The 15,004-nt window shown below is 37.0% G+C and overlaps 1 protein-coding gene and 1 long non-coding RNA gene across 5 annotated transcripts; both read left to right on the forward strand.

Moving 5' to 3' along the window:
* Positions 1–929: 929 nt before the first annotated feature.
* Positions 930–1,367, forward strand: LOC149685350 (nuclear apoptosis-inducing factor 1-like). The gene has a single exon (XM_089871016.1). The coding sequence runs from the start codon at positions 930–932 to the stop codon at positions 1,365–1,367; it is 438 nt and encodes a 145-aa protein (XP_089727142.1).
* A 12,177-nt stretch (positions 1,368–13,544) lies between these two features.
* On the forward strand, positions 13,545–14,603 carry LOC149685351 (uncharacterized). Of its 4 annotated transcripts, none has more exons than XR_016384007.1 (3): positions 13,545–13,950; positions 14,074–14,461; positions 14,536–14,603. It is a non-coding gene; the product is annotated as an uncharacterized LOC149685351 (long non-coding RNA). The 4 variants fall into 4 exon arrangements; XR_016384006.1 differs by having other exon boundaries at positions 13,551–13,950; positions 14,074–14,291; positions 14,359–14,601; XR_016384009.1 differs by lacking the exon at positions 14,536–14,603 and having other exon boundaries at positions 13,551–13,950; positions 14,074–14,291; positions 14,380–14,402.
* The last annotated feature ends 401 nt before the right edge of the window (positions 14,604–15,004 follow it).

Genomic DNA, 15,004 nt, shown 5'->3' on the forward strand with positions numbered 1-15,004 from the left:
TTCATAGCAGACGACAGTAAGAAAGTTTATTTCATACCAGCATAGCCCACTCGATCCGCGCTCCCGGACGCTACGCTGCTCGAGCGCGAACAGCTTGCGTCGTGACGCGCGTGATCGAGTGGGCTATGATAGCAGACGACAGTAAGGCAACGCTAATTTTTTTTTTGATATTTAATCCGAGCTTTTACACCTTTATTTGGATTTTCTAAAGAACTATAACGCCCTTAAATACCAAAATTGTTTTTATCAGGGGCCGTATTCTGCAGAAAAGGTATGCTCCTCCCCCAGACTTAAGCTTGCGGATTGGTCGGTCAGGATCGAACTTAGGGCTGTTGGTTGGATATCATGCTGATGACGCCATTTTGACATAGGGCTGTTGATTGGATGTCCGTAGGGGCAGGGCCTGAACATTCTGGCTCAGTTCAGTTCTTTACGTAATCGTAACTATATTTCGGTGCAAAGCCAGTTAACACAACTTGAAAGTGCATTTAACTCTCAAAGGTCAGTGCAAGAGACCTTTGACCTTACTGTTCGGTGTATCGTGCCATCTAGCGCCTAAACCGTTAAACAGACTTAACTAATTCGCAAACTTTCATTTCTTTCAACTCTACTGCACGTGTAACGTACAGCCGAACTGCGAAGAAAAGGTAATGTAATAATGATGATTTTACGATAATATTTAAAATGTGACTTTTAATTTTCAACAACCATTTGTTTTAATCAATTTGTCTTCCCTTGTCATGTTTGCATTTACGTTTAATGAGTAATTTGTAAAATGCAAAAATAAATGAAATTGTGAAATAGAAAAATAAATGTGACTGTTCTTTTATCAACGTTCATACATTTTACTCCAATTTGGCAGATACATTTTGATAAATTCTAGTTTTGCTAACATTCGTTTCTAATAAGTAAGCCATATAGCTTAAGAAATGGCACCAAAACTTAGGAAGGGGACTTATTCTGATGATGAAATGGAATGTCTTGTCTCCCAACTTGAGGCAGTGCCCTCCCTGCTGAATAATCAGTACGGGAAATCTCAGGAGGAGAGGCGAAAAATGTGGCAAACGATTGCTGATCGTTTGAACCACATCAGTGGGCAAGAGCGCACTGGTGAGGAAGTTAGAAAGAAGTGGGCGGCTCTAAAGAGTGCACTTAAAAATAAAGTGGCTACAAGAACCATGGAAACAAAAAAGACTGGTGGAGGAATTAATTGTGCTAGCGAACTGACACCGATTGAGTCTCGTTTAGCCGCATTGATTCCAAGGGCCTCCATTTTTGGGATAGCCGGAGGGTACGAACTTTCCAATGTGCCCTTTAGTGCATCTCTTCCAGGACCTTCATCAGCGCCACAATTTCCTGAAACGTAAGTGACTTTCTGTAATCCAACAATATATGGTAAGGATAGTAAACACATTGCGCCGGTCCATATTTGGTACAAGTGTACATTAAGATACTTCTTGAACTTGATAAGGTTGGAAATGATCGTGAGTTAAAATGGTTTCACTAACCCATAAATGAGATCATTTACATTTCGAAAAACCTCTTTCAGAATTGTCTACATCCTATTGTTATTGTTTGTACAAACAGTCCCATCCAATGACAGGTGTCACCTAACTTGTTATGTACGTATTTTTATCTCTGTTTAACAAACTATTCCAATTAATTTCCCTATTTCAAGAGCATCATAAGTAATCAGTGTGAAGTGGTCTTTTCCGCGGTTATTCGTACAATTTCCCTATTAGATATTGTTGTTAATGGTACCTATTGCGTAATTGTATCTATTTGTAAATCAAGGCCCTAAAGTGTAATGCTTGCGACGTAAGTATTTCAAGCCCGACATTCCGGTGCATTTTACCTAAATGACTAGAGCCTAAACTGCAAGAATTGCTCTGTACAATATTAGTGTACTCCTTCTTGGCAGTAATAGCTATTGCATCTTTAAAGTTAAGTATCCGCTCTAAAAGATGGATTTACATCAAAATTCGGCCTGAAATCATATAATTTGTTTTACCCGTTTACTACAAGGCCAACTGGCTCTCAGACGTAAAAGCAAGCACCTTGAGGAATTATGCAATGTTGTTTGTGACCTAACCCTTCTTCGGAGGGTTCCAGGACATTTGTAGAATGTTACTTGTTGGTCTAGTAACTACAAACACAGTTATTTTTACATTTACAGCGAAACGTCTTGCGGCTCTTCCTCAGAACCTGTACCTTGCGAAGTCGTGTAAGTAACCTACACATACTGTAGCAAATGGCCCAGTTGTGAAATACTTACCTTACCTACATTCACTGATAGTTTCATAAACAATCCTGAAAATGCCAATATTTGTGACTTCGTCTCCCATTGTAATACACTTTACTAGTAGTTTCTTGTCATATAAACATAATAGTCATATGCTTTCAAAGATTTCCCAGTAGAAATGCAACTCTGCGACCGGGTAGTTTACCTGTACTTGACAAATGTCCAGTTGAATGCAATATGTTGCTTATTTTCAATTGACGCTTTACGAACATTAAGGCCATAGGCTTCGTGTGGATATCCCTTCATAGGCAAAAGCTTTGATCCTTATTATACAATACAATACAACATTATCAACTAGACACATTAAAACCGGTTTTAAGTAATCTCAAAAGGTCTAAATGTAACATTGTTATGGCAATTGTTGAGATAATTCATGACCAAATGACATTTTTGTTTCGAACAATGTATTAGACATTTCAAAAAGGCTCAAACCAGCTACGTATTGTATAGTGTTTGTATATACAAATTCTTTCCTACATGTCCTATAACACGTTTCAATATTTGGCTGCCATTTGGCTCCCTCTCATGTTTCAATTACCACGTCAATGTTTAACTCCTACACATATTACGTTACTAACACGAATCAATACATAAAAATATGACCAAGTTCTTTGTTTTTCCGTTAAATAGCCGCCACGACGTCTTGGATGTCAGTTGCGCCGAGGGATTTGGAAGCGTGAATGATTCCAGTATGTCTGAAAGCTTTCCGTCTATATTAATATCATGGAAATTTGTTTCAAGAGACGAAAGAAATACTGATTTTCAAGATCTAAAATCTCGAGATTTCAGATGCTGAAAATCAGTATTTCTTCGTCCCTTGTCAGCACGCACAAAGCTACGTCACATAGAGACCTAGGTATGTGCGTGGTGACAACCTAAGCTGGAACAGAGTATGTACGGATTAAGCTGCTGTTTAGCGTGAAAACAAATTTCCTCTCGCTCATTCTTCTTGCGAATTTAATTTCTTTTAACAAGCGCTCAAATTAATATTGTTATTACTTTTCAAGATCAATCCGACTCTCTTTCGCAAGATGTGTCAACCTTTTTTACCAGCTTTGGTAAGATGACATACTACACAGATGGTGAATAATATTAATTAATTCCTTATTATCCAAGATCCCGAGGCAAGTTGCTCAACAACTGTTAGCGCAACCACCAGTGATGGCCAACCGGCACTGTCTGATACCAATTGTAAGTCGTATACTATACAATACGGATGTCTATTAGTGTTCTATGAATTGGGTAATTTACTCCCGTGGCTAGGCGTTTATCATAACGTTACCTGTTAATAGTTATTTCCTCATATGTTTGGTACCGTCTGCTGTGGTATCGAACATAATCCTCGACACAGTTATTTGACCTTGTTTTGTTCTTAAACATTGAACCTCAAAAGATGACATTAACTTTTGTCGCAACATTCGTTGTAATCTTGCGACAATTTACTTGTAAAAGACATTGCTCAGTTTGCTCTGCAAATGAAATTGTTTCATTAACACAACAGCGGATAAATGACGTACATCGTCCACTTACAGTGTGTTCGTCCGCTGCTTAGTATTTGGTATCATAACTGAACACAGTTCTTTTACAGCTGAATTGCCTAACAGGAACAGCCGGAAGAGACCTTTAACCTTCAAAGGAGAGCTTCTTATGTCTGCCAATGAAGCTAATGCGCGTGACGAACACCTTCACTCCGTAATGGGAGTTCTGGCAGAAAATGAACGGGTGAGGTTGGAACAAGAAGGGGCCAGGCTGGAATACAAGAAACTTAAGATGGAAAGAAAAGCCGAAAATGAGAAGCAGAAAAATGAAACAGAAAGGGTGAAGGCTGAGGCAGATAAAATTCAAGCCGAGGCTGCTAAGCTTCAGGCTGAGGCTGCAATGGTCCAGGCTGAAGCATTGAAAACCTTAGTTGCACGCATGTTTCCGTGAAGTCCTCTTTTTGTTTTGTTCTTTTTTTATTTATTTATTGCATGCAAAACTTGATATGCAAATTGTTTTCTATAATTTATTTCGCGCTTAATTTAAGACGCACCTTTTTCTATTTTGTTTCTTATTTTCATTGTACCTTTAAATTGTACATTTTCATTGTATATTTTCATTACTGTATTGCTTATTTTCATTGTATATTTTCATTACTGTATTGCTTATTTTCATTGTATATTTTCATTACTGTATTGCTTATTTTCATTGTATATTTTCATTACTGTATTGCTTATTTTCATTGTATATTTTCATTACTGTATTGCTTATTTTCATTGTATATTTTCATTACTGTATTGCTTAATTTCATGTATATTTATTTTGTATTATTTATTTCGCGCTTAATTTGGCATGCGCTTTTCTCAATCATCATTTGTTTCATTTCATTTATTATTTATAACACGCAAAATTTGGCGTGCGCTTTTATCTTAATTTAATGTTTTACATGCTTAGTATGGCATGCGCTTTTATTGTAATTTAATTTAATGTAATGTTTTCTGGCATGCGCTGTTATTGAAATTTAATTTAATTTAATGTTTTACATGCTTAGTGTGGCATGCGCTTTTATTGTATTTTCATTTAATTTAATGTTTTACATGCTTAGTCAGGCATGCGCTTTTATTGTAATTTAATTTAATGTAATGTTTTCTGGCATGCGCTTTTATTGTAATTTAATGTTTTACATGCTTAGTCAGGCATGCGCTTTTATTGTAATTTCATTTAAGTTAATGTTTACATGCGCTTTTATTGTAATTTCATTTAAGTTAATGTTTACATGCGCTTTTATTGTAATTTCATTTAAGTTAATGTTTACATGCGCTTTTATTGTATTTTCATTTAATTTAATGTTTTACATGCTTAGTCAGGCATGCGCTTTTATTGTAATTTAATGTTTTACATGCTTAGTGTGGCATGCGCTTTTATTGTAATTTCATTTAATTTAATGTTTTACATGCTTAGTCAGGCATGCGCTTTTATTGTAATTTCATTTAAGATAATGTTTACATGCGCTTTTATTGTATTTTCATTTAATTTAATGTTTTAAATGCCTAGTCAGGCATGCGCTTTAATTGTAATTTAATTTAATGTAATGTTTTCTGGCATGCGCTTTTATTGTAATTTAATGTTTTACATGCTTAGTCAGGCATGCGCTTTTATTGTAATTTCATTTAAGTTAATGTTTAGATGCGCTTTTATTGTAATTTCATTTAATTTAATGTTTACATGCGCTTTTATTGTAATTTCATTTAATTTAATGTTTTACATGCTTAGTCTGGCATGCGCTTTTATTGTAATTTACTTTAAGTTAATGTTTTACATGCTTAGTCTGGCATGCGCTTTTATTGTAATTTAAATTAACATTTTACATGCTTAGTGTGGCATGCGCTTTTATTGTAGTTTAATGTTTTTATTAAGCATGCTTATTCTATATTTAAAAACGATTACTCTCTTTATTTTCTATTGCATGTTCTTGATTTCATGGTGTGCCTCGCACCTTTATAGTCTGTAGGAGGTTCATGCTTGTCACGTTTCTTGCAATGCGTAATCGTTAATAAATATCTTTTCACCATTGCAAATTCAGCCTGGTCCTAAATATATGGAGCGAGAATAATAAGCACTCACTTTCTTCACAGGTTCAGTTTACATCACTTCGACCATCGAAGATACGCTTAACGTCATCAGCAAAGAGCTACACTCATTTAACAGATATCTATATTATTTGGTCGTAAATGTTAAATGTCCATTAATTAATACATTTCCTTTTCAGCGTTACCAGGCTCTACAGCGAAAGCTTGAGCGATATGGGAAGCATCTCTGGTTGTAATGACACATTTTTGGCGCCATCAAGGGCTTGAACTGAACCCTAGTCAGGAGAGTGGAACCATAGACGTATGGACAGAGTGATAGGCTGGACCAATGCCTGAGAATTTGACGTGACGATTCGCATTGTGTTTTATTTGGATGATGACGTCATATTAGTTAAAGAGACGCATAAGACGCCTTTCAGTTACATTCGCCTCAACATATAGTCTCAAACTTCAAATGGGTAAGATGTATTGTTCACTCGGCTCAAATCGGGATGGAAACTAAGCTGCTGCGAGTGATAAGTTTACCATTTCTGTGAGATGAATCATCCATTGTAATGTGATATTCTACAAAATATGATCATCATTATTTCTTTAATTCATAATTGAAACAGACCTACTAATAATGTGCTTAAGTTATTGAAGACAGAGGCATTGTGTTGACGCGTTCTTCAACTATGTCCTCACGAAGGGTAGTAATTGAGTGTATTACCACAATTAGCTGTAACGTCTGCTGTGATTAGCCATAATCGCTGTAGGGAAACAGACAATTTCTTTGGCAAACCTGTACAGTGAGAGTTGGTATGGCGATGGCTTCAATGCTGTAGAGGCTACCATTGAACGTGATATGGACATTGCAAGAAGTTAAGTCGTCTCTGAGGTAAGTGGTGTTGGGTTCATGTAGTGATTCAACATAGAACACTGAGGGCTCGTAGTGTAAAGTGTCAAATGAGAATAGACAGACCTTCACTGTACAATAGTTCCCGTTGATGAGGTTTATTGGCTTGCCACTGTCATCACTACTAAGACAGTAGGTTGCTTGAGTTTGTTGCAAGCGTTGTAGATTTCTCAGTCATTGTGTAGAGAGAGTTCTAGTAAGTGGTCTTGTCAAAGCTGAACGTTCTATATATACATATATATATACTAGCTGTTACCCACGGCGTCACTCGCGTGTAATAAGAACTTCCATCAAAATGATACAAATAATGGGTAGATTTAACTGATGACTAATATTTTTGTAGCACCCTAGGAGCGAAGGCACTCGGCGTTGCCCGTTAGCCCGTCGGGACATTTTTTATTACTTTTCATGCGGACATTATTCCATAAAGATGGGTTTTTAAGTTTTTGGCCGCCATTTAAAAAGATGGCAACAAATCGAACCCGAAAAACCATTCAGCCCGTCTATAGGTTGCCATAGTACTAAATATTTGTGAAATCGGTTGAAACGCGCGGACTTTGTTGCATAGAGAAGAGCTTTTACATTTCTGGGCGCCATTTTTTAAGATGGCGGCGGATTGGAAAAATCTTTCTTAGTACGCGCCTACTACTTATTAAGAGTAACGTTCCAGCAAAGTTTCAGCCTTCTAGGGCAAGCGGTTTGGGCTGGGCGTTGATTATCAGTCAGTCTGTCAGTCAGTCAGGACTTTGATTTATATAGATATAGATAATATTTGGGAAAGGCCAAAGTGTGGTTTCCAGTGTAGTACATCATGATCATTAACAAACTTAGCCGAGATGTGTTTGTGATGCATAAAAAGTGGTCTCGCCTGATCGGCACGTCCGTCTACAATGAACCATTATTATGGCTGTTGAACAGTTGACGCAAACGAGTTCTTTGAATGTTCTCTAAATCATTATCTTCAACCAAGAATGGTTCTACTGCACTGTGAGCCACGTCTCATTATCTAATTAGTGACGCGCGATACGGAAATAATGAGACTCCAAAGTTCTCAACTAATGACCCCGAATGTGATTAGTTGTGAGATCAAAACGTTTAGTGTAGCTTTCAACTGAGCACACTATTCAACCTTCCACGAAGAATGGGTCTGTGTGACCGACACAAAATATTTCGGTTTAAAGCGTCGTGAAATGTCAAGGTCAAATTGTTAAGGGTTATTGAACTTATTGTAGACACATTTCGTTGCGTAGTACAAGCTTTATCTACCGACACAGCTAACTGACAGCGTCCTATACTAACTATTACTGTTAACCGCAGCACGTTTTGATGGAAAGGCGAAACGGGGTGAGACCACGAAGGAGAACTCCTTTAACAAGTGTATGGGGAGAGAACTTGCAAAATCTACGCAGCAGTAGACCGGTTCCACAGTTCATGATCAAAATGTCCCACTTGGTGTGAGGCGAAAGTGATAACTGCAACGCTGTGCTTCCACCCAACGTCAGCGTTTACAGCGCTATCAATGTTTGCCGAATTGTTCGTAAAGCTTGAAGCAGCTCATTGTGGTCATGGGCTTGTTCTGCTTCAAGCTCGTCATCGGTGTCATTGGTATTTGGCTGCGGATTTAATGCAACTGGTGCAGTTAAAAACAAAAACCTTATATTAAAACTGGTTCTAATCAAATGAGCTGTTGTAACTAATTTAGATTAGTACACACCCTTTACTGACCATGGGGTTAACAGTTAGATTACAGGATGCGTAATCTGAGAGAAAATTGGCACGCTTAATGTATCAAAGCTCAGGTCGGATAGGACGCCAAAAAGGGGGAGGAATCGCCAGACTCAACACTAAGGGCTACAGATGAAGCAATTACCATTGAATCCTACTCTTTCTTCCCCATTTTTGGCGACCCATCCAACCTGAGCTGTGACACATTAACCGTGCCGGTTTCTCTCAGATTACGCATACTTCCCCCATCATCCTAATCATAATGATGTACATATATCCATGCACATGAATAAATTTAACATTCAACATATATAACTATAATTTACCTTGCTCCCTAGGCATTGGCTCATCCAAACAGAAGTTGTGTAAAATGCAGCAAGCATAAATTATGTCAGTGACCTTTCTAGGGTTATAACAAAGGGCACCTCCTGACATGTCTAGGTATCGGAAACGCATCTTCAAAATGCCATTGACGCGTTCAATAACATTCTGACCTAAATGTTAATAACAATTAATTGACTAAGTTAATACAGCAACACTAGCTTTGATTATGTCAGGTATCAACGTGACCAATAGTTTAAAATATGTTTGAAAATATCACAAGTGACAACTATCACTTAAATAGTTAATGTCAGTCAATAGCTTTCACTTGCGTAATTGGTCAGAATGGTCTATGTTATTTATCAATCAAAAATTCAAAATGCAATTACCTGACATATGACGCTGATTATAGCGTTGTTCATTTGGTGTTTCAGGGTGGAGAATGGGTGCCATTAGGAATGGCTGTAAAGGGTAACCACTATCGCCCAAAAGATACCCTTGTGGCATTGTTCCAGCCTTAAAACGCCCAAATATGTCGCTGAAACGCCATATAAATGAGTCATGCGTCCCACCAGCATGTTTTGCCACAACATCAGTGATACGCATTTCATTATCGCAAATCTGGTACAGAAAAAGGACTGTCAGTATGGACATTATCATTCAAGGAGGACACCATTTACCAATTGGACATTAAGGGAGTAATTTCCTTTCCTATCCATGTGGGCATTTGGTTCAATAACTGGTGCTTTGATTAGCACATGAGTGCAATCAATTGCACCTAAAACATCTGGGAAAGAGCACCTGGCTCTAAATGATGCCTGTAAAAACCATAGGAGATACTTAATTTTCAATGTTATCTCCATGTTCAAGAAAAATGGAACTCTGAATTCAAGTTAAAAGTTTTGGTTCCATAAAAACTTTCTTGCAAACTTAACTTGGCATGATGAATGTAACACCAAAACTCCATTTAAAATGCCTGAAACTGCGTAAGCAAATCTCACCAAAACTAAACCAAATCACATTTCCGAAAAATACATTTTGATTGCCTCTGACCATTTCGCGGTTGTTTAACATGAATATCAACGTAGTTTTCAAACATATGTCTAATAAAGGAGATATATATATATTCGATATATTCAGAGCTTTATGCTGGGGGAGAAGCTATGATCGAAGAATACTTTAAACGGCTATACTTCTGATTTTATTACAAAAGTGAAGTTGAAACCCCACATGCCCGCCAGAACCGTGCTAGGGAGGTTTATCGTATCACATAATACCAACCTTTACCGCAGCCACTTCAGCTTCACCAGTAGGAAAGTTAACCAGCTCCTTCATGTGAACAATGATTGCCTCAGTAACATTTTTTATGGCTCGGCTCACTGATGGCTGGCTCATGCCGTGCTCGTAGTTACTGGCGAGCGCATGCTGAAAACTACCGCAACCATAAAAAAGAAGAGCCACATGTACTTGTTGCTCCACCGTCAAAACATATTCCTGATTGGGTTTATTTCCGAAATGGGGTCTTAATTTTTCACATAATTTCCGAACTTTGTCTTTACTGAGTCTGTATTGACTTAAATACTCCGCATCTGGCAAAAGATAGGGATCGCCTCTATTTCTTCGATATATATCACCATTATCTTGTTCATCAAAATGGGCAGCAGCAGCTACATAAACACGACCGGCCATTGTAGAATTAGAAATGAACAATCTTGCTGGCTGTCGTCTGCTTCATAGTGCGTTCAGCACCATCAAAGTAACCTTAAAGTCGGTAATGTAACCGATTCAAGAACCTAAACGTTTCGACGGTCATCAAATTCATAATTTTGAATTTCGTGTTTATTTTGACTATGTTGAGGAGCGCCTGCGCAGCCTGCCCTATTTATTTTTACGAATCAACAGCCCTATGTCAAAATGGCGTCATCAGCATGATATCCAACCAACAGCCCTAAGTTCGATCCTGACCGACCAATCCGCAAGCTTAAGTCTGGGGAAGGAGCATACCTTTTCTGCAGAATACGGCCCCAGGTCCAATTTTCGTCTATAAAAGTAATTCGGGTAAATAATTACAGTTAATAGAGGTTTTAATATAGTTTGAAGTAATTTTTCGACGTTCGTTTTGGCCAAGTCTTAAGTTGAATTTTGGTAATACTGTGTTATATACTCTTTTTAGCGTCTTTCGTCCTTTAAGATTATAAAAAAAGCTGATTTACAGCTCTGTTTTGGAATTTGATATAGTCTGCTTCGTTTCATGCTAGAAACATATCCTAAGTTCCTAACCCTAGGTTTTACACTTTAAAATACTACTGGAAAGATGACAAAAAGTGTTTTCGCTTGGCAGTTAAGACAGTGGTGTTTTCGCTTGGCAGTTAAGACAGTGGTGTTTTCGCTTGGCAGTTAAGACAGTGGTGTTTTCGCTTGGCAGTTAAGACAGTGGTGTTTACGTAAACGCAGTTAATTCAACACTTCCATGTGAGGTATACAGGATTTCATTATTTTTTAATTATATATTAATTTTATTCTGGCTATTCTCAGTGAGCATTCATATGTTAGAACGCAATTTCGGATTTTTGTGGTCTCCCAAGTCTCCAAAACTGTAAGTTTAACATTTTAGGGCAAATTATTATAATAATCAAGAATATGTATAGATAATGAAAATTCCTCAACACACGTCATGGACTAGGAAAAATTTGGGTAAGGTAAACGGTCCGCTGGGGGTTATGAATTAAACCGACTTTTAGAGGAATGGCTTCACAATCTCGGCTACAGTAATTCCGATGGACGATTCAATTTTAGACTTTTTGAAAGTAAAAGATTTACGACAGATTCGAATTCTAAAGAGATTAAAACTATAATGGCAGGCCTGCTAACCCTAAGTTGGGTTACGGGATCGTTATCCCTTTGTTGTTTTTCGTTAATAAACTAAAGAAGAATTGTCTTTTTATTTTGGATTAATAAAGTAAGTTGTCTTCATTCTTTTTTATGGCCCTCGGGAGCTTTCTCCCTTAGTTAAATTATTCTACGGAGGGTTACATAAATTGGCACCCGAACAGGGAACCGACCGATACGACTAGGCCTTAAGCCTTGGTCAGTCCCGTATACAAACTGTTTATCATTGTCGTATATCAGCCCTCCACGTGGTGCTAAGCCTCGGCTTCCACAATGGTAAATCGTTAAAGATAATTGAATTATTTTAATCTAAACTAATTACAATTAAATTAATTAAATTAATAAAAATTAACATTATCTTTGTAAATAAAACTACTGAATTAGATAGCTTACTTGTATATTTTTGTAGACTTAACTTGTTTGACATCCTTTGATTATCGTAAACTTAATTGAATTATTAACTTGATAACTAAATAATGGCTTACTCGGAGAACACTAAAACATGGAGGTCGCCTCGAACATCTGAGGATGAGGAGGAAGATTTAATATTAAAGAAAAGGGAAGAACAATCAAAAGAAGATCTGTTTACGTCTACGGAAGACGATGGCGACACGCTAGCACCGCAAGAGACAGAAAATCCTTTGGAGGATTTCAACCGGATTCTTCGAATTGAGGATGAGAAAGACGAGGAGGATTCAGATACACGAAAGAGGACGGCCGCCTCTTCAGAATCGGAATTCTCCTCTTGCCAACTATTCCCTCAAAATAGTATTTCTGCCCCTAAGGGAAGTTCAACTCCCTCAAATTTCCCTCCTCAAGCTGGGATTAATTCCCTTGTTCCTCCTTAATCAGAGTCCACAAATGTTAAGCCTAAAATTAGTTTTGATAATACACTACCTAATTCAAGAGTTAGAACTATCGGAACCCAAATATCTCCGTCCCAACAAATCCCTCAATTCGGACCAGAAACTACCGATGAGGAATTAAAAGCCTTTATATTACCCTTACTACAAACACTGGCAGATAATTCTACCCAAAATATAGCAATACATAAAGCTATAGCTACTAGTTTGGATAAGTTAGTTAGGGATCTTCCCACGTAAATAAATCGAGGTTCAACTCCTCAGACGGGAAAAGTTTTTAGCAGCTTTTAAGGAGTATGCAAAATTTCACAAGCTATCAAATGAAGAAAGGTTAGCTGCATTGCCTCTCCTATTACGAGGGCATGCCTTGTATTCTGAGAGAGCGGTTGCTCTCTTAGATAAGACCTCATACTGCGTTTAATGTATAAGGGTGGTTTTTTGATTCGATGTAACTTTTTTCCTATCATGGTTACTGCTTTGAAAAAATTCCACTGAACTAAAATTCGGACCCTTAATATGTGGTTAAAATTTCAAAGAGATCCCTCTATTAGTTTTCTTCATAGAAAATAAAGTTGCTAAGGGTGGTTTTCATTTCCATAAAAAAATTAAGACATTTTGGCAAAAAAAGGGAAATTTTCCCATAGGAATAACATGGGAAATGTTTGCTGTGATGGCCAAATTGACTCGAGCATTTTTTGAAGACTATTTATTCGATAGGTCTGAAAATGGTTTTAAATGAAAGGTTGAACATTTTTCTGGTGCCTTTCGAAGTTTTATTGAAAACAATTAATATTAAGTATTACTTTTTGTATTTTAAGCACATACTTAAACTTACGACCTTTTATTCTGTTGGACTTACGTGGTTTAATCCTAGCTAAAATCATAGAGAAACGTACTGTTGGACTTACGCTGTTTTACCGCAAATAGAGCGACTGAGCGAAGATTTTTGTTTAGACAACGCGTGTGGCTATGCCGAGCTTAAGGCGAATTTTTTAACTTTTTACATAAAAGAAGGGGTTAATTCGTCCTCATTTTATTTTAATTTCGTAAGTTAAACCTTATTATAATTTAATACAAAAGAATTTAAATTTAGGATTTAGCCGATAATTTTTAAATTGACTGATTTCACTAAGCCTCGGTCAAAATTTAAATACAGCTGATTGTATGTAGAGACTAGAGACCAATTGGCCGTGTAGCGTACGTTTTAAGGTGTTTCACCTGGTGCCATCGGCCCACGATAGCCGCTAATTAGGTAATTTGTTTAAATTAAATCAATTTTTGTTGTTTAAAGTAGATTAATGCAAAAGACGCACAAGGGTTCGTTCCCTGGTTTTTGACTGTTGCCACCAGCCAACAGTTACCGCTACGAACATACCTTTTTTACTGGTAAAATAAATGATAGATTCAATCACACTATCACTAAACCCTGTCACCAAATCATACAATATTTTTAAATGACGCTTTTCCAATAATTCTTATAGCTTAACAATTTAAATTTTAATTATTTAGTGCTTATTCTAACATAACCTCAAAACAGTAAACAATGGCCATTTTTCCAACGATAACTGTGCAGATTATATTTGGTGCCACCGATAACCACTATGTAGATCATTTTATTGGATTAAATTAATGGTAATATAATTGAATAATTAAACACACGATCACTAAACCCTGTCAACAAACCAACCAATGTTTTTTATCCCGGCTCTTGCAATCATTTTTATTAGGTAACAGTTGCGTTTTTAAGTACTATTTATAACCGCTATTTAGAATAAACCTTTTTGTTTAAATTAGATACATTTTTGATGTGTAAAGTAGATTAATTCAAACTACGCAGTAGAGTTCATTCCCTGGTTTCTAGACAAGGGTTACCGCTACGAAGATATGTTTTTTGCTGGTAAAATAAATGATAGATTCAATTCAATCACACTATCACTAATCCCTGTCTCCAAATCAATATTTTTAATTCAGGCTCTTCCAAGCGCGAAATTACAAATTACAGTGTGTTAATTAATTAATATAAATTTTGGATAAATATGTAACTATCATTATTAAATTTCTGAAGAGAGGAAAAAAGGTTGAAATTAATTTTTTTAAATTTAAAAAGCAAATTTGGCTCGGAAAAAACCCAGCGCCAGAAGCCTGTCATATAAAATTTTCACAAGATGATTCGTTCAAGAATGTCTAGAAATAAGTCGCATAGAAGTAATGAATATTTCACCTAAGTCAGCTGACTTGGCCAGGCAGGGCATAGCCCACTCGATCCATGCTCACGGACGCTGCTCTGCATCTTGCGTAGTGTTACGCGTGATCGAGTGGGCTATGGGCAGGGTAAACAAATACGGGGCTGCCAGGCTGTCTCTTACACAATAATGATACAGGGCAAATGACCAGTTTAAAAATAAAACCACGGGACCACTAAGAAAATGCAAGGGTAACC

Source organism: Phalangium opilio, unplaced genomic scaffold, assembly GCF_054372755.1.
Source record: "Phalangium opilio isolate 3A_F unplaced genomic scaffold, DU_Popi_V2 ptg000032l_1, whole genome shotgun sequence".
In the NCBI taxonomy this organism is placed as follows: domain Eukaryota; kingdom Metazoa; phylum Arthropoda; class Arachnida; order Opiliones; family Phalangiidae; genus Phalangium; species Phalangium opilio.